The 19,570-nt window shown below is 35.5% G+C and overlaps 1 protein-coding gene and 1 non-coding gene across 2 annotated transcripts; one reads left to right on the forward strand and one right to left on the reverse strand.

Moving 5' to 3' along the window:
- Positions 1-12,204: 12,204 nt before the first annotated feature.
- Positions 12,205-14,153, reverse strand: LOC120092803 (pentatricopeptide repeat-containing protein At4g22760). Its single transcript, XM_039051007.2, has one exon. It carries the CDS (start codon positions 14,059-14,061, stop codon positions 12,325-12,327), a length of 1,737 nt encoding a protein of 578 aa, XP_038906935.1. The 5' UTR covers positions 14,062-14,153; the 3' UTR covers positions 12,205-12,324.
- Positions 14,154-14,475: 322 nt separating this feature from the next.
- Positions 14,476-14,548, forward strand: TRNAK-CUU (transfer RNA lysine (anticodon CUU)). Its single transcript has one exon. It is a non-coding gene; the product is annotated as a tRNA-Lys (tRNA).
- The last annotated feature ends 5,022 nt before the right edge of the window (positions 14,549-19,570 follow it).

Genomic DNA, 19,570 nt, shown 5'->3' on the forward strand with positions numbered 1-19,570 from the left:
GACCTAAGCGACTTAGTCTCAATCCTGAGTATATTATGAACTCTTGTTCACAATGGATTGTCCTTTGATTTGCATGGGTAAGGATGGCCAGATCGTCGACTCAAAAAGCCTATCATTTAGGGGACAAGATCAAGAGGGGAGTTGGGAACATAATTATATAAGATGAAATTCACTCTCTCTCTTTTTGAGGGTAAGTAGATGAGTGTTCCCTTAAGTAGTGTCTCCAGGACTTGAACAAAGGATCCTACCCTTTCATTATCCTGAGAGGGGTTTATGTTCATTGGTTGGACCATAAATATGTTGTTCATAGAGGAACACTGGTCCTTAAGAAGCCAGAGGTAACCTAAGGGTAAAACAGTAATTTAACCCAATTAGAGTTACGTATACTCATGAAGGATTAATTCGCTGTTATTGGTCTATACCGGGTAGATACATAATTATATCTGTAGTGAGAAGAATGCAGTTGTGGGTCTTTGGTGGAGTGTACCTACAGTTAATAAATATTGATTAACTTGGTTAAAGAGTTTAACCAAATAATCTCATATCATTGGAGCTTCTGATTTACAGGTCTACCCGGTTCCCTCGTTAGCTCACTAGAGGATACTTAAAACAGATAATTTGAATTGTTTAAATTAATTTAAGGAAATTATATATTAATGTGATTAATATTTAATTAATTATGTATATGATCTATAATTAAATTGAAAAGTAATATTTGAATAAGATTCAAATTAATTGATTCAAGTGAATTGGATTTATAAAGAATTAATTAATAGAGAGGTATTGCACATATACATGCGATATATATGATAATTAAATATATACATTAAATTGAGATTAATGTATAAATAATTATTTAATTGTTGTGCAAATTAAAATTAAATAAATGTTATTTAATTGGGCTAATTAATTAAATAAGTGTTATTTAGTTAAATGAGTTAATTAATTAAATAAGTGTCATTTAAGTAATTACAAAAAAGAAAAATATATATTAGGAAAAGGAAAATATATCGGGAAAGATCTTTGACCCTTCCCTATATAAAGACCTCCCCATGACCATTTACAAATATACATTCCAACACAACTTTGGTTGTAGAGAAACTCTGTCAATACACAATTCTCTAGTATTATTGTGCAGAATTTTCTCTAAGCCATAAATCCTCTTAATTCTCCAAAAATCCTATTATCCTCTCCCTCTCCCAATAGTTGGATCACTTATCCCTCAATTGGAATCTTAGAGAATAATAAGGTTTCTCTAATGGTAGTGTTCGAGATCGCTCAAAGAGTTGTTTGTGATCGAGACCATTTGGATATCCATTCGTTGGAACCTTGGAGAGGCTTGTTCGTGACGCTAGAGAATCTACAAAGGTAAAAACCGTTTTAACCTTTTTCCTTAGAAGCATGCTAATTTATGCGTTTATTTATTATGTTTAGTATAACGATTTGTTTAATGTAAAATCGAATGTGGGATGCAAGGTGATATCACAAGACGTTTCCGCTATGGGATTCGATCCCAAAAACTCTCACCCATACAGATCAAATGACTGCTATCATAGATAAGAGTTCATATAAGAATTAAAGTCGAGTTACCTATGGTCATCCTATAAAATGTTAATCTCTTCAATTAACGATGTTATAAAGAGAGATTAATCATATTGGCAGTCCAGTCTTATACAAACTCTTTGTATAGGATACCTCCACTAACATATCTCCACATGAACAGTAAGGATCAAATTGTTTGTAACACTTTACAACTCTGATAATAATTATAGTTGTATCCATAGTATCACAATGATAAGGCTTTATTCATATACTACAGATTATTTAGGTTATTACTTAAATATGATCCACCTGTATGTCAATCACATATATGTTTAAGTTATATGAAATAATCTTAATCTTAGTTTATTGGATTGAGTTAATGCAATGTAAATTTTGAATAAAATAACTCGTTATTTTATTAAATAAATATTTTATATACAGTTTACAAACCACGAAACTTAGGATACCAATCCCAATATAAATTATACATATGAATGGAAATATGTTGCAATCGTAATTGAAAACTTATCATAATGCTTACTTTTATTTAGAATGGGAATGGAATAGGTATGCTTACCAAAATTTCTTTCTAAATTTCTAATTCATTTAACTAGAGACTATGCAACAAAAGTTAAAATATACTTTTTTATTTTATGTTTATGTATTCATTCAATTTTCTCCATCTTCCATCCAAAAAAATTAGTGGAAAAAAATATGGTGTAGGTCCCTGTTAGAGAAGAAATGAGAAATGAAAAAGGAAAGGCTAAGGTGGAAGAAGAAGGGATGACTCACCAAGGTAGTTAAAAATTGGTTTACGACTCTCTAATCATAGTGTGCCACTTGTAATATTCTTATTCCTCTTTGTATCATTACCATTATAAGAATTAGGGAAAACTTGTATAAAGAAGGGGCTATAGCATTCATTTGTGATTAAGGCAATAATATAGAGAAAAGAAGAAAACAGAAAAAGGAAGTCCAAAGGAAAAATTTATTCCCAGCCATATTCAATCGTTAACTTGGTATCAGAGCCAAAAATGGTTGATGCCACCTTCACCGGAAACAACACCTCCGCAGGACCCGTTAAGTTCACCACACCACCGCTCAATCAACTGCTGAATCAACTCACCACCATAAAACTTGAACGAGGAAACTTCATGTTGTAGAAGACCCTCGCGTTGCCGATCCTCAGGAGTTACAAACTTGAAGACCACCTCTCCGGTCAGATACCCTGTCCACCAATGTTCATTCTGACCACTTCTGAAGCGACTTCAAGCTCTCAAATGACCAGCGATGACAGGTTCATCAGAGGAACGATCACTCAACCCACAGTATGAAGCATGGCTTGCAGTTGACCAACTCTTACTGGGATGGCTGTTCAATTCGATTGCACCGGATGTGGCTGTTCAACTCATGGGATATGAAACTGCCAAGGAATTGTGGTAGGCTATTCAGGAGCTGTTCAGAGTTCAATCAAGAGCAGAAGAAGATTACTTAAGACAACTCTTTCAACAGACAAGAAAAGGAGGCCAAAAGATGAGTGAGTATCTCAAACTAATGAAGCTTCATTCCGACAATCTAGCATAAGTCGGCAGCACTGTGTCGACAAGAGCCCTCATCTCACAAGTTCTTCTCGGTCTATATGAAGAATACAACCCGATGGTAGTAGGCATCCAAGGTAAACTAGGTATATCATGGCTAGATATGCAATCTGAGTTATTGTCTTATGAAAAAATATTGGATCATCAAAACTCTATCAAAATGCATAGTACTTTTGCACAACAACCCTCTGTCAATGTAGCATTCAGCAGGAATCCAAATGGTGGTAAACCACAATTAAATCCCTCATATAATGGAGGTTGACAGTAGGGAAATAGCTCCAAAGGCAGTAATAACAGTCACAGTCTGTTTAATGGACAAGAAAGTGGTCGTGGTTGAGGAAAAGACTGCAACAATAATTCAAACAAATCAATATGTCAAGTGTGCAGGAAGTATGGTCACTCAGCCCTACTGTGTTATCATCGATATGAAAGAATACTCACAGACGATTGGACAAGGCAGAGGAAACCAAGGGTCAGCCGACCCTAACAACAACATTACTGCCTTGTTCACGGCCGCTCAACCCTCCAACCCCTTCATGGCCACATCAGAAACAGTAATTGATCCAAATTGGTACATAGACAGTGAGGCTACCAACTATGTCACTCAAGACTACAACAATATCAATAATCCAATTGAATATGGAGGTAATGAATTGGTAACTGTAGGTAATGCTGAATAATTACACATATCTCACAATGGTCAATCTTGCTTGTCTAATGGAAGGAATGAATTTATCTTGCATGATGTCTTGTGTATGCCCAACATAGCCAAGAATCTCATTAGTATATCAAAGTTAGCACATGACAATACTGTGGTAGTTGAATTTCACATTGATTGTTGTGTCATTAAGGACAAGGATACGGGTAGAATGCTGAAAGGGGAGCTTGACCGAGGGTTGTACAGACTTCAGGGGTTGGAATGATACATGAGGCTACAGAGGACCGAAGATCAGCTCAGTATAAAAATAACCAGTCGACTGCTTTAATTCTATCAGGAGTCAGGATTAATGTAGTTAAGTCAAGAGCTGTTTGGCATAGGAGACTAGGACATCCATCCGTAAAAACTTTAGAATAGGTGATTAGAGAATATAAAGTGCCTGTTAAATCAAATAAAGGAAATGAGTTTTGTCAATCTTGTCAATTGGGGAAATTATCTACCTTACCATTTCCAAATTCTTAGTCTCAAGCTTCTAACATACTTGAGTTAATACATACTAATGTATGGGGGCCTATTCCTATTGAATCTACTGGGATATGGATATTATATTTCCTTCTTAGACGATCACAACAGATATGTGTGGCTATATCCTCTAAAATAGAAAAGTGAAACACTAGCAGCATTTCAATACTTCCTATAACTAATACAAACTCAATTCAACATCGGAATAAAGAAATTACAGTCAGATAATGAAAAAGAATATGAAAAAATACACAATCTCTGTCAGACCAAAGGAATTTCCATTCGGAAGTCCTGTCCGTATACCTCAACACAAAATGGCAGGGTCGAGTGCTAGCATCGATACATTATAGAAACAGGGCTCACGCTGCTTGCACAGGCATCCATGCCTTTAAGCTTTTGGTGGGAGGCATTCTCCATTGCTGCCTATCTCATTAATGGCATGCCTACCTCAATCTTGCAAGGTAATTCACCCGCTGCTGTCTTATTTGGGTTTAACCTTGATTTTTTTTAATCTCAGGACCTTCGGTTGTGCCTGCTACCTATATCTACAGCCTTATCACAGTAAAAAATTCTAGTTACACTCGGAGAAATGTGTGTATATTGGTCACAACTCACTCCACAAAGGATACAGATGCCTCAGTCTGTCTGGCAGGATCTATACAAGCAGACATGTGAAATTTGATGAAAAAGAGTTTCTGTTTGCAAATCAATAGTGCATCACGATCATCCAAACAACCGGGCCAACGATCGCTAAACAACCATCGTTTAGTTCGATCGCCCAGACGACAGACCCTATAAAAGACACAACGATCGCTGATACAAATGATCGTAGAGAAAGATCGCTGAGACAACACGATCGCAAAGAACGATCACCCAGATGACAGACAGTGTGATCGTTCAGCCTCCATCGTTTAGTACGATCACTTAGATGACAGACAACACGATCGTTCAGGTCTCATCGTGTAGAAGATTGCCTAGATGCAAGACGATACGATCGTTCAGGTCCCATCATGTAGAATAATCGCCCATATATAGGACGATACGATCGTTCAGGTCCCATCGTGTAGAATGATCGCCCAGATGCCAGGCAATACGATCGTTCAGTCTCCATCGTTTAAAACAATCGCCCAACCGAAAGACAACATGATCATTCAGAACTCATCATGTAGAACGATCACACAGGCAAAAGACAAGACGATCGCCCAGTCCTCATTGTATAGACCGATTGTACAGAACAAAGACAAGACGATTACAGTAAGCCCATCGATTGTGGACCATCCATCGTCCACCACGATTGTCCAGGCGACAACCCCAACCTTATCTACACACCTCAATGAATCAATAGTTCCAAGCCTTCAACCAATCCTCAATACTCTACCTCAGTCATCGAATATCCCTCAAACCTTACCCTCCATAAAACAACGCCCATTCGAGACCCTACCTCAAACATTCTCAGAAGACCATATCAGCCCTGCCCTGCCTCAGACATTACGTCCTCACTCTACCTCAGCTCCTGCAGATTCATCTCAACCAACCACCTCCACCTGCTCCGACTCATCCTATGATCACTCGAGCAAAAGCGGGCATCTTTAAACCAAAATCCTGGTTCACAAGCAAACCAACTGATTGGTCTCAAACAGATCCCACCAGAATCAATACAACACTTGCGACCCCTCAATGGAAAAAGGCAATGGATGAAGAATACATGGCACTGATGAGAAATAAAACATGGACACTCGTTCCTCCATCTCCATCTCAGAATGTTGTTGGAAACAAGTGGATATTTCACCTGAAAAGGAACATGGATGGAACAATACAAAGGTACAAGGCCCGACTGGTAGCAAAGAGGTTTCATCAACATCATAGAGTCGATTTCTTTGAAACATTCAGCCCTGTGGTAAAGTCATCAATGATCAGAGTAGTCATTAGTGCTGCTGTAACATACGGGTGGATGCTGAGGCAACTTGATTTCAATAATGCGTCCTAAATAGCCAATTAACTGAGGAAGTGTATATGAGCCAACCATCGGGCTATGTAAGCACTTAGTATCCACAGCATGTCTGCAAGCTGGACAAGGTAATATATGGTCTGAAACATGCTCCACGAGCCTGGAATATAGCCCTCGGCTCTGTTCTCAAACAATGGGGATTCTATCAGTCAAGATCTGACACTTCTCTATTCATCTACCATAAGGAAGGCTCGGTAATATATCTTCTTGTCTATGTAGACGATGTCATAGTCACAGGTAACAACACTAAAATTACAGAATACCTCATACAAACACTAGACATACATTTTTCACTTAAAGACTTCGACCAACTTAGATACTTTCTAGGAATTTAAGTACACTATTTTGAATCTGGCCTTCTGGTAAATCAGTCGAAATATGTTGATGATTTACTACAAAAGCTTAACATGTCTTATGTGAAACCAGTTCTCTCACCAACAGTTCAAGGTTGTAAACTGTATAAAGCGGATGGCCAACCTCTTTCTGAACCATTTATATATTGAAGTACCATAGGAGCCCTTCAATACTTAACGCACACAAGGCCCAACATCACATATGCTGTCAATCAACTCAGTCAGTTCCTGCAATCCCCAACTGATGTTCATTGGCAAGCGGCAAAAAGGGTGCTTCGGTATATCAGTGGCACCAAACATTATGGAATATACTTTCAACCGAGCCCGAACCTCCACATTTCTGCCTACTCGAATGTCGACTGGGCATCCAACCTAGATGATAGAAAATCAGTAGCAGCCTATTGTACTTTTGTGGAAAATAATATCGTATCCTGGTCCTCGAGGAAGTAAGTTGTAGTAGCAAGGTCAAGCACTGAATCCGAGTATAGAGCACTTGCTCATGCCACCTCAGAAGTACTTTGGTTTCAACAATTACTAGGTGAGATGGGATTAAAGTCCAACACTAGACCTACTATATGGTGTGACAACTTAGGAGTAGGTGCATTAACAGTAAAACCGGTATTTCATTCTCGAACTAAACATATCGAAATTGATCTTCACTTCATCTGAGACCATGTTCTCAAAGGCCACATCAATATTCGCTATGTACCGTCGACTGATCAAATTGTTGACTACCTCACAAAGCCACTCAACAACACACACTTCTATTACGAGCCAAACTAGGAGTACTTGAAGTACCCTCTAGTTTGAGGGGGGATGTTAGAGAAGAAATGAGAAATGAAAAAGGAAAGGCCAAGGTGGAGGAAGAAGGGATGACTCACCAAGGAAGTTAAAAATTGGTTTACCACTCTCCAATCACAATGTGCCACTTGTAATATTCTTATTATTCTTTGTATCATTACCATTGTAAGAATTAGGGCAAACTTGTATAAAGAAGGGGCCGTAGCATTCATTTGTGATTAAGGTAATAATATAGAGAAAAGAAGAAAACAGAAAAAGGAAGTCCAAAGGAAAAATTTATTCCCAACCATATTCAATATTTAACTGTCCCACGCAAATAATTAATCATATAATTATATTACCACCTATGTTGGGAGGAATAAGATTACAGATATGAGTATAATTGTCCTAAAAAAATTGTAAGATCCACAATTGATTTCCATTGCATAATTTGATAAACGATAAGTTTCATAATTCTGAATTTTCATTACATGAAGAACATATTCTTTGTTTCTATATTTTTATTTATTTTATTTTGGTCCTTAAAAATTTAAATTGTCTTTCTAAATAAACTCCCAGAAAATTGTGATATTAGACATTAGTTATAGAGTATTAGAAGGTTGTACTTAAATATCGTGCTCGTTTTTTTATCCATAAAAAATCCATAAAAAAAAGTATCTTTTTAATCTTTTTTAAAAAATAAAAATTAAAATTAACAAGCATCAATTTTCTTTTTTATTGAAAGTAGCGAATGGGTGCAGGGGAATCTAAATTCTTTTTTTTAGTTCGTTATATGACTCTTAGTCCACATTCAATTAAAAAAAAATTGGAAAAAAGAAAACTCAAACATCACTCATGTGCTTGAATACAATTCGAAAAATAAAAATTCAAAAACTAAAATTATTTTCTTACCATAATTATTGGGCACGAGTTCAGACCTTCAATCTCCAAAGAAAAAGTTGATATCAATTAACGAGTTTAAAAATTTATTGAGGTATTTAAACCAATGTTGAAATCATGCATCAATATTATGTCAATAAATTGACATGATGGTATTAATTTTAAAAAATGACGTGATGATACATAATAATCATGCAATTTAATACCTTTATAAATTATTAATTTGTCTGACGTATTCCAATACTTCTTTCAAAAAACAAAAGATAAAAAATTGTGTGACATATGAATATTTTCTAGAGAGAATTTTATAAAATCTCAAAGCCTAAAATAGTTTTTGTCCCATATTTTGAAACTTAATTTTGCCCTCTTCCTTATATCATGAGCCAAATTTACAAAAAGTATCTACAATTTCTCTTTTTCTCTTCCGTTGATCTTGGTGATTTTGTTCATGGAACGTGTATGAGAGTGAGGACAAGAGACCTAATCTGCATGCACGAGGTTTTATTTTAGTAATTTCATCCGAATATAATGTCAACAAAAAATAAAAAATCAATCTCATAAAATATTGGAAAACTTCATTTTGTCTCCATAAATTTTGAATTGTCCATTCTAGTGACCCTAGTATATATCGTTCTTCAAAGACCAATTGTAGTAAATAAATGGGAAAAAAGTCAAATATTTGAATGGGTAATTCCTACAACTACGTCATCAAATATTCAAATGAAGTATCTAATCTTCAGCTCAAACTTTATTTTCAATTTGCTGCTTACCTAATGTGAAATTTTAGCAAACTGTAGGTTAGATTCAAATTTGTAGACATTAATGTACTTTTTTCATTGACAGTAGATTCAAACTCGCTTTTTCTCATTTATAATATATTATTCCAAAAATAGTTAAATAGTATTAATGCGTATTTTTTACTTCAATTTCGATTTTGCCAATTTTAACAATATCATTCTCATTTTCATCATTTGATTAAAGTTTAATAAATATTGCCTAAGACGTCAAAAATTTGAATCCTCTACTTTGGTTGAACTCAAAAAAGTTTATCTAATGTACCTAATTGAAAAATAAAATAAATTGTATAGCGGAAAATCTAATACAATAGATTACGCTTTTAATTAAGAAGAAAATCAATTTTAGCTGTAAACTTGTTAGGTATTTCATTAAACTTACGCTAAACTTAAACAACTGTTCTCGATTTAATTATGTAGCAGAAAATCTAATACAATATTGATTACGCTTTTAATTTAGAAGAAAATCACTAATTTTAATTGAAAGGAGAAAAAAAGAAGTAAATTTTTTTATAAACTCCTTAATTTCAATTAAATAAAATTCCGTACAAATTAACCATGAAAAAGAAAAAAGTTAGTGTCTTTCCGGTAGGATTTTATCGTTCTCATAGTGTACATATGTTTTGTAATTCATCAAATACATTAGAAAAATATATATACACAATATTGGGATCTAGAGAACCCATTAGAAGGTTACAATTACAACATTTTTTTTAACTAGGTGTAAGATTATAACACTTAAATAACTAGTTTGACATGCAATTTGCTCAAAGTGAAACTAGAAGTTGACACAAATTGACTTGTCTAAGGTCAAAATTGATTTTTTGCCCTTCAATCCATATAACTAAGCATAAGGAGGGAAAACGGAATAATTTGTGAAGAAAAATATTTAATGCATCCTGAATAATATCTATCATTGTGTATTTTATCAAATTATCCAATCATAATTTGTCGAGTGTCAATTTTTTTTTTTAATTATTTAAATTCTTTATTGATGTGAGTGATAAGGAGGGATACATAAAAATGAATGCATTCCTGTTGTCCATTTGCAAACAAGTAAATATGAGTGTTCAAATAACCCGAACAACCTGGACTACACAACCCAAAATGTAAGGGTTGGGTTGGTTAGGAAAATTTCATAAAATAACCCAAAAAGCAAAAAACTTTTCTATGGCTGACCTCTCTCTAAAAACTTTGTTTTCATTGACTTTTCTACATGTGAAATACCGTTTTTACCCCCGATCAATGACAAGATGACCACAAACATAGTAGAATACCTTAATCTAGTGCTAAAGGATGCTCGAGAACTCCCCATCACAAAGCTGTTAGAGCACATACATGAGTGGTTACATGGATGGTTCTACATTCACCGCACAAATGTAGTTTCTGATTATGCATTTGATATTTTGAAGGTTGAGGAATTGAAATCTAGAACGTACCGTGTTTTCCCGGTTGACATGCATGTATTCAATGTAGATGATGGACGTTTGGGTGGGTTGGTAGATCTTCATGCACGTACGTGTAGTTGCATGGAATTCAATTGTCTAGAGATTCCTTGTTCATATGCAATTGTTGCGGCTGCACTGTGGCACATAAATGTCCAAACTCTATGTGCAAAGTGGTTTACTGTTGAATGTGTCCTTGCTCCATACGCATAACCGATTTACCCCATTGGTCATAGGCAAGAATGGAGGCGACAGTCGGACTTTAACGACATCGAAATTTTACCACCACGAGAGGTAGCAAGTGTTGGTCGACGTCAGACCGTTCATATACCTTTTACTGGGGAGGAGTCACGATAGATCCATAGGTGCACAAGATGCAGTGGCGTAGGACATAACAAAAAAACATGTAGGCAACCACTGATAACATCAAACATGGGTCCATCGAAGATAAACAATATGTAACCGAATTAAATGATCGTGTAGGTTATACTAAGGATCTTATAGGTTTAACTAAACGATCGTTTAGCTAATATTAATAGATTGTTTAGGTATAACAATCTTTTAGTATTATACATAAACGATTGTTTATGTAAAACGATCTTTTAGTATTATACATAAATTAACGATCTTTTAGCATTATCTAACCGATCGTTTAGTTAAACCTAAACGATCGTTGATCTCTTAGTATAATTTAAACGATCGTTTAATTATACTAAAAGATCGTTTAGGTTAGGCCAAGTATACTAATTAAATGTAATTGTTGCGGATACTATGAAATTCAAATTACCATAAATATTTATTGGCCCACAATTGAGCAACATATTGTTTCCTAAATAGTTGCATATTTTCTTGTTACAACCTTCACACCTTCACAACATCTTCATTGTTAAAAAATTTGAACTTTTCAAATGCAGCCTCCACATCCTTACAGAGAATTGGTTTGCTATCGTTCTTGGGTCCGAGGATGAGATGTCGTAGCCTCTCCAATTTTCTGTAAAGTTCAAAGTTTTTAGAAAGAGGTCATCCATAAAAAAAATTTTGCTTTTTGGGTTATTTTACGAAATGTTCCAGTTGGTTCGTTTTGTTCTTGGGTTGGGTCATGGATTGTTTAAAAAAAGATCCCAACCTAACCTATATATATATTTCTCTTTTTTTAAAGTTGAATTACTTTATATTGATTAATTTGTGGTTTTTTAATATTTTTCTTTTAAAATTGTTATAGTATTTGTCTTTGTTTAACGTTTGCAATAAATATCATAAATATTTGGTATTTAGCATTTGAATTTTATGAAATATTAGTTATTAGTCATGTGTTGTACATAAATTTATATATCTTTAATTAAAAAGAAAAAAAAGTTATTAACCCGACAATCCAACCCAATCCAACCTGAATTTTAAAGATTGGATTGAGTTGAAGACTTTATTTGGGTCATTTGGGTCGTCAACCCAACCAACCTGAATTTTCTAATTGATGCAAAAAACATCTTCAACCCAACCCAAGTAAATAGGATGGGCATTTCTAGCTATTTCAAATTAGCCCAATCATGAAAATAATTCTTCCTCTTAAAAGTGAAATTCACAAGTTAACTATCAAGAACTTAATATTAGGAACATAAAGGACCTAACCATCAAGAACTTTCATTTAAGATTCAATCTTTTTATCTTTAGCATCTGTTTTCTCCTTGGAGAAAGGTTGTTCCAAGCAAAATTTAGAGGATATATATTCAGCTTTCAGATTGCTCCATCCAACTACACCCAGATATCTTGACAAATACTTTATTTCCCATGGCTTTTCTCAGCCTCTTAGCATCATCCCACCTCTCCATAGAAGAGTAAATGTTGGCTAGAAGAGACCGATATCCGGTTGTATCGGTCACCGACTTCAAGCTATTTTGAGCCGCTATCTCACCAAGCTCAACATTGTTATGTAATTTACAAGCATGAAGCAAGGCTCCCCAGACCCCAGCATTTGGCTGTACTGGCATGCTCTGTATAATCTCATATGCTTCTTCTAACCGCCCTGCTCTGCCCAACAAATCCACCATGATTCCATAATGATCAGCCAGTGGCTCAAGTCCATGGTCCTTCATGGACGAGAAGCAAAGGTAACCTTCATCAACTAAACCGCCATGGTTATACGCTGTAAGAAGTCCGGCATACGTCACTAGATTTGGGCAAATGTTAACACTTAGCATCTCTTTGAATAACCTGATTGCTTTATATGCCTTACCATTTATCCCACATCCAAAGATCATAGCTGAATAAGCGATTAAATCCCTCTTTTTCAGACCATTGAACAGCTCAAACGCCCTCTCAATGTTCCCGGATTTTGCATATAGATCTACTAATGCAGTCGCCAAATGATCATCCAACTCAATCCCAAGTTTTTCCATATACGACTCAATCCAAGTACCACAATTCAGATTTCCCAGCTGAGTACAAGCAGATATAATGCTAGCAAAAGTCATCTCATCGGGTTGGATGTTCACATCGGGTTGAAGCATTTGGTTGAATAACTCCAATGCTTTGTTAGGCAGACTATTTTGTGAATAGCAAGCAATCATTGCGTTAAATGAGAGAAGCTCCTTCTCACCCATCTTATCAAAGAGCTCATAAGCAGAATTAACCTCCCCAAGCTTCGAATACCCAGCAATCAATGTAATCCACGAAACATTATTTCTGTTAGGCATTACATCAAACAGGTTTCTAGCAGACTTTATGTCTCCACAGTTCACGTAGCCACTGATCATTGCATTCCAAGAAGCCGAACTTTTCTCCCCCATTTGTTGAAATAAACACCACGCTCGATCCATATTTCCAGAATTGGCGAATCCTGTCAACATGGAATTCCAAGATATGACATCTTTCAGAGGCATTTCATCGAACACTTTCTGAGCGTCAACTAAGTTCCCAATTTTCACATAACCAGACAAGATTGAATTCCACGAAACCACATTTTTCTCAGTCATATCATCAAACACCTTCTGAGCAAAACCCATATCACCCAGTTTTGAGTAAAAATCGACAAGGGCAGTTTGCACGTAAACACAGCGACAAAACCCAAACTTATAAACCTGAGCGTGAACATAGCTTCCACCAAACTTACACATAATCCTACCGCAAGCTCTCAAAGTCGAGGATACAGCAAAAGTGCCCGGATGCAGTCCCAATCTCTGCATCTGAACATAATGAGAGATTGCTTCCATGAACTGGCCATTCTGGGAAAAGAATCGAACGGCGCAGGCCCATGTGAACGCATCTGGGTTTTGCGAATGGTGAAGAATTTGTTGGAGATAAAGGGATACGATTCTGGCGCAAGTGAACTCAGAACGAGTGATTTGACGGACCAAGCAAGACTCGAGATTTGGAAGCCCATTGACGAGAATGTGGGCATGAATTTGAGTAGCTTGCTTGAAATTTATAGAGCTGTTCAAGAAGACTTTTAGCTCGGAAGCGAGCATCAGAACTGGAAGCACTATTTCTTGCTACTGATGCAATGGATTCATTTTAATAATAGAACTAGAAGAGTAATTGTAATTTCCCCCCTTCTTTCTTTAATCTTTAGTACAAAAAATATGAAAAAAAAAAAATTGAAAAGAGAAATCTTTAGTACAAAACTTGGTAAATTTTGACTTTAAATTTATGAATGTGAAAATAAATATATTGTTATTTTGACTCACCGTAAGAATTTTGAAGTCTTCTTCTATTTTTTTTATGTAAATAATAAATTTACATACTAAAATTGAAAAAAAAAAATCCAAGAGTAAAATGACAAAATGGTATTTTTACCTAAATTTATTCATGATACGTTAACCAAATAAATGCAATCTTCTAGTTTCAATATATTAAATGAACTGGGAAGTTGAAGTCGACAAGCCCGTCTAGTTCAGTTGGTAGAGCGCAAGGCTCTTAACCTTGTGGTCGTGGGTTCGAGCCCCACGGTGGGCGTTTTTTTATTTTTATTTTTTGTTTTCTTTTCTAAAACTTTGGTTAACCTTTTGTGGGCTTCCGCTTTTCAAGTTGGGCCTCGCTAACCCAGTCAGTCTGAAATTACGGTCTCATAATTTATGAAGCAAACATTATCCTAAATTTTGTTTTTATTATTTATTATTTTAAGTTGAGGATTGAACCATGGACTTTTATATGGAGAGGAAACGATATTGAAATAGACTTATTGTGGTATCATAACTTTCTACTTTAATACCATGTTAAGTCACATTAAACATAAACTCTTAATTTAACCGGCTATTTTTTTCTTAAAAAAAAAAGAACAAAATGAACTAAAACATATTTAATCTTTTATTAGTATTTTAATCTTGACATTAAATATATTTAATCTTTTATTAGTACTTTAATCTAGACATCAAATATCATTTATTGTATCGTATTCTTTTGTCAATTTCATTGCATTAACAAGATCAAAAAATTAGAGATAGTGTGAAACTTAGAAAACAAAATTCAAATAGAACAACGTAAGCATGATCATATTTTCATTCATGTGAAGTCAAATTAAAATTCTTGTCCTTATATTTGTTGTATGGTAAAAGAAAAAAAAAATACCAAGTAGAAGATTATAATCATTGAACCAAATTCAAATATATGATTTGACTCCTTTATTTTTACCCTATAAAAGAATTACAAGACCATCAATATATATATTTATATTAATTTTTTTCCTCCATTGTGATACTAAAAACAGAAATCCCAAGTAAGAGGCGGTAAAAAAAAGTAAATAATAAGATATTAAAGGACAGAAAAATGGCAAATGGTGTAAAGTATATATATATATAGTGCGACACCCTTGTAATTGAGTAATTGTAATCAAATTACCACCTATTGTAGAGGAATAAGATTACTTGTTTGGATGTAATAAAAAATGGTGGAGCCTACAATTGATTCTCACTGCATAGTTAGGTAAAGAACATCAATTACAATGAGGCCGATCTCACCATTATCAGTTCTCATTTCTTGATTTCCATCACCATAAATGCACCCAAATATATAGAATACCAAATTTATGTTATGTCATATATGTTTGTTTCGTTATGGGATTATTAATGTTTTTACGAGAGAGATGACAAGGCAACGTTCATACATTTTAGAGATGACAAGGCAACGTTCATACATTTTGTTAGAGTTGATTAAAATGGTTCCATTTTAAATTTGTTTAACTCTGTGGGGTGAACAGTGTCAAACATAAATGATTTGATAGTTAGGCATTTTGATAGAAACTATCTTTTTTCTATGTATAGGAAATCTATGTGTAACGACCCGAGTTCAGGAGGCGTATATGAATGAACCGATATCATATCTGAATGAGAAGGATCCTGAGGACATGAAAGTATGGTTAAGAAAGGCTTAAAAGAATTAAAAGTTACTACCTATACCAACAAGGTGCACCTTCCTTTTCGTTGGCTCAACCATAAGAATTTCAAAGTTAAGCGTGCTTAGCTTGGAGCAATCCTAGAAGCATTCGAGGCAAGTGAGGATGACGTAGCCAGGTCGCAGGGGATGTAGGGGAATGCCGGGGGCCATCAAGGGCCGAATTCGAATTTCGAATCCTGGTCCGAATCTTGGGCCTAGGGTATTACACTATGAATGTGGAATATGTGTATTGTTGTGGGCGTCTAGCCCACTTGTTGCACAAGCAAAATTTTAATTCTAAACTTGTGTTTTGTGAGTCTAAAATGTTGGTAAATTTGTTTGGCCCAATTTGGGTTAATCTTGGGTTGACCCATTTTGAAAGCCCTATGTTTTCTTTTATGTGATATGGGATGACCTAAGGAGGAAGAGAGTGAAAAAAGAGGTAGACAATCAGAGAAAAGACAGAAAGTTGTGTAGTTCGATTTTTTAGCAACTTCTACAAAATTGTCAATTTTTGAAGTTTGTACCATTGGATTGTGCTGAAATTTGGTCAATCTGTTTGGGACACATAGGGTCAATATTGAACAAAATCTATAAAACTGAGTGATTTTTCATTTTTTTTTATCTCTCAAGTATTGATCTCTTATGTATGAAAGTGTTAGTGAGTAATGAATCTTTGTGTGAATGATTGAGGTCTTTTTCCCTTAATTTTATAATAATAAGAGAAGTTGACAAGGTCCTCCTCACAAGTCCTGTGGTTTTTACTCCACATCGAAGGGGTTTTCCATGTATAATTCATGTGTGCTCTTTGCCTTTAGTCTTCCAAAATTTTATGATTTATTACTGTCCATTATTGGTTGATTGCTTGGTGATTATTTGGTGATTAATTTGTGGTGTTGTGGAGTACAATTGTTTGGTTGATTATCTTGGAGAAGATCCTAGTAGATTATTGATATATTGTTTGGGTCATATCATTTGGTATCAGAGTGGGTTTTAGTTTAATCGTTGTTACGGAGTCTACTAGTTAGGTGGAGGTAGTTCAATGATTAAATTGACATCAACGAATTATTCCATTTGGAGACCGATGATGGAAGATTTGTTGTATTGCAAAGATTTGTTTGATCTAATTGAAACAACACGAAAGCTTATGGCACAATTTTCTAAACTGGCAGAACCAGGGAAAATGGAAGAAAAGGATTGGAGAAAGTTAAAGAGAAAAACTTTAGGGACTATCAGGCAATGGATTGATATTAGCATTTTCAACCATGTTTCTAAGGAGTCCCCATATAAGTTGTGAAAAAAATTGGAAGGCCTTTATGAAAGGAATACCATACATAACAAAGTTCCATTAATCAAGTGACTTATTAATTTGAAATTGAAGGGTGAGAAGTTTGTTTCTGAGCATTTGAGTGACTTCAGGATATTATTAATAAGTTGACTACTATGAAGATTGATCTTGATGATGAATTGCAGGCTTTATTCTTATTGAGTTCTTTGCCAGACAGTTGGTAAACCTTGGTTGTTACTACTAGTAACTCTGCTTCATAAAGTTTTTTGTCTTTGAATGTTATCAAACAAAGCATGTTCAATGAAGAGATAAGAAGAAATGATGTGGGAGTTACTGATTCACATACTTTTGTTGTTGAGAATCCTGGAAGAAACAAGAGTAGGGTACCCAAAGGTCATGGTAACTCAAAGGGAAGGTCCAAATCTAGAGGCAAAGAGATTGGGACATGTCATTATTGCAACAAGCCTAGGCATATAAAAAAGTTTTTCTACCATTGGAAGAAAGAACAAGGTAAGAAGCAAGACTCACAAAAATAGGAAGATGATACAAATATTGCAACAATTATTTCTCAAAGTGATAATGTTGTCACCTTGATTTGTGCAACTAGTGAATGTCATCATGCAGAGAGTTCAGACACAGTGGCTGGTAGATTTAAGTGCTTCATACCATTGTGTTCCCGTAAAAGAGTATTTTATGAACTATCAATTTGGTGATTTTCGTAGTGTGAAGATGGGAAATAAGAGCTCAACTAGCATAGTTGAATTAGGTGATATTCGTGTGAAGAAAAGTGTTGGGTGCACGCTTACATTAAAGAATGTGCACCATATTCCTGATGTCGGATTGATATGGTAACCCTAGAGGGGTGAAGAGGGTTAATTTCAACCAATGAAATTTTTTTTACTAAAGTAGACCCAATTAAATAAATTAACAAACTTTTTTGCTAATAAGTAATTTAAACAATAAATTCATGCAAATAAATTCAACAAAAAATAGTCAAATAATTAAATCTAACACTTTTAAGTATCCAGTTTAATATTAGTAAAAAGACTGGTATGAGACATGTAAAAATCAATTCAACCAACCTAAATAAATATTAAGCAATTAATTTAAGAAACAAATATTGCAATTAATTTCATGCAATTGATGGAACACGAGACATACGCAGCGGATAAAGGACCTAATTACACTCTAATTGCTTTTAATTTAAAGGAAAAATGCATGTAATTAAAGGAAAAACAGTAATTAAAATTTACCTTTGAAGCTCCCGAAACCCGCTTTTTCTCACTGAATCTCGACCCGAACACGAACGGACCACTACTAGAGTTGACCTACTATCCTGTGGACTCAGAACCGGGTTGTGGGACCCAGTGGATGAAGAACCTGAGAGAGAGAAGGAGACTGAAAATAATATGGAATTTGGGTAGAGTTTGGGTTTGTCTTTGTTTGCATTCCCATTCCTTGCGTTGCTCTTCTTGTTCCCTTTTCCATTCCGCAACTTCTTTTCTTTTATTCTCTCTTATGTGTTGCACATTGGCCTTGCGCCGTTTTTCCTTCTCCTCATTTTTCTTCTTTTCTTCTTCTTCTTCTTCTTCTCTCATCTCTTTTTCAAATTGCTCCGAGGCAAGCAATATGCATTGATCATCCTCGAGCCTTCTTCTTTCTTCTTCTGCCGATATTGTGTTGTTATAGCACACCTCCTCATTGTGGATTTTTCTTGCCAAATCGCCTGATGCAATGATTTGGCGCGCTCGTAACATCTTTTCTTGTTTCTCCTTTTCTTCTCTTTGTCTTTTCTTCTTCTCCTCTGCTATACGTTGGAAAGATTGTGGGTCACTTGTTGACCCTTACGGTGCATTCTCCTTACGACGCTGCATCAGAGGGGTAACGTCTGGATCTTTTCTATCCTCAGTCGCAACCATTCTTATATGCATTGATGAAACTTGAGGTTGCGCTGATTCTTTTTCTTGCGGTGACACCCCCTCCTCTACCCTTGCGGTGGTGGATTCTCCATCAACATCTAGGCTTTTCGCCCTCTTCTTCTTCTCTTCCTTCTTCAGTCACTTCTCCTCTCGCCTGCGCTGTCTCTTCTCACTCGACTTCTTTTCTTTCTTCTTCTTCTTTGGTCATGCAGCTTCATCGCCTTCTACCCCGTTTTTCCTTGCTTTTTCTTTTCTTCTTCCCTTCAGCCATCTCCGGCTGCTTCTTCGCTCCGACCTCCTCCAAAACGGCCCTGATGAGTCCCTCATTGGAGTCTAATAGAACAGTCTCCTTAGGATCCACAACGGCCAGGGCCCTTCTCCGCGAAGCTTCTGCCATCT

Source organism: Benincasa hispida, chromosome 12 (genome assembly GCF_027475165.1).
Source record: "Benincasa hispida cultivar pf3 chromosome 12, pf3_genome.v1.1, whole genome shotgun sequence".
Taxonomy (NCBI): Eukaryota; Viridiplantae; Streptophyta; class Magnoliopsida; order Cucurbitales; family Cucurbitaceae; genus Benincasa; species Benincasa hispida.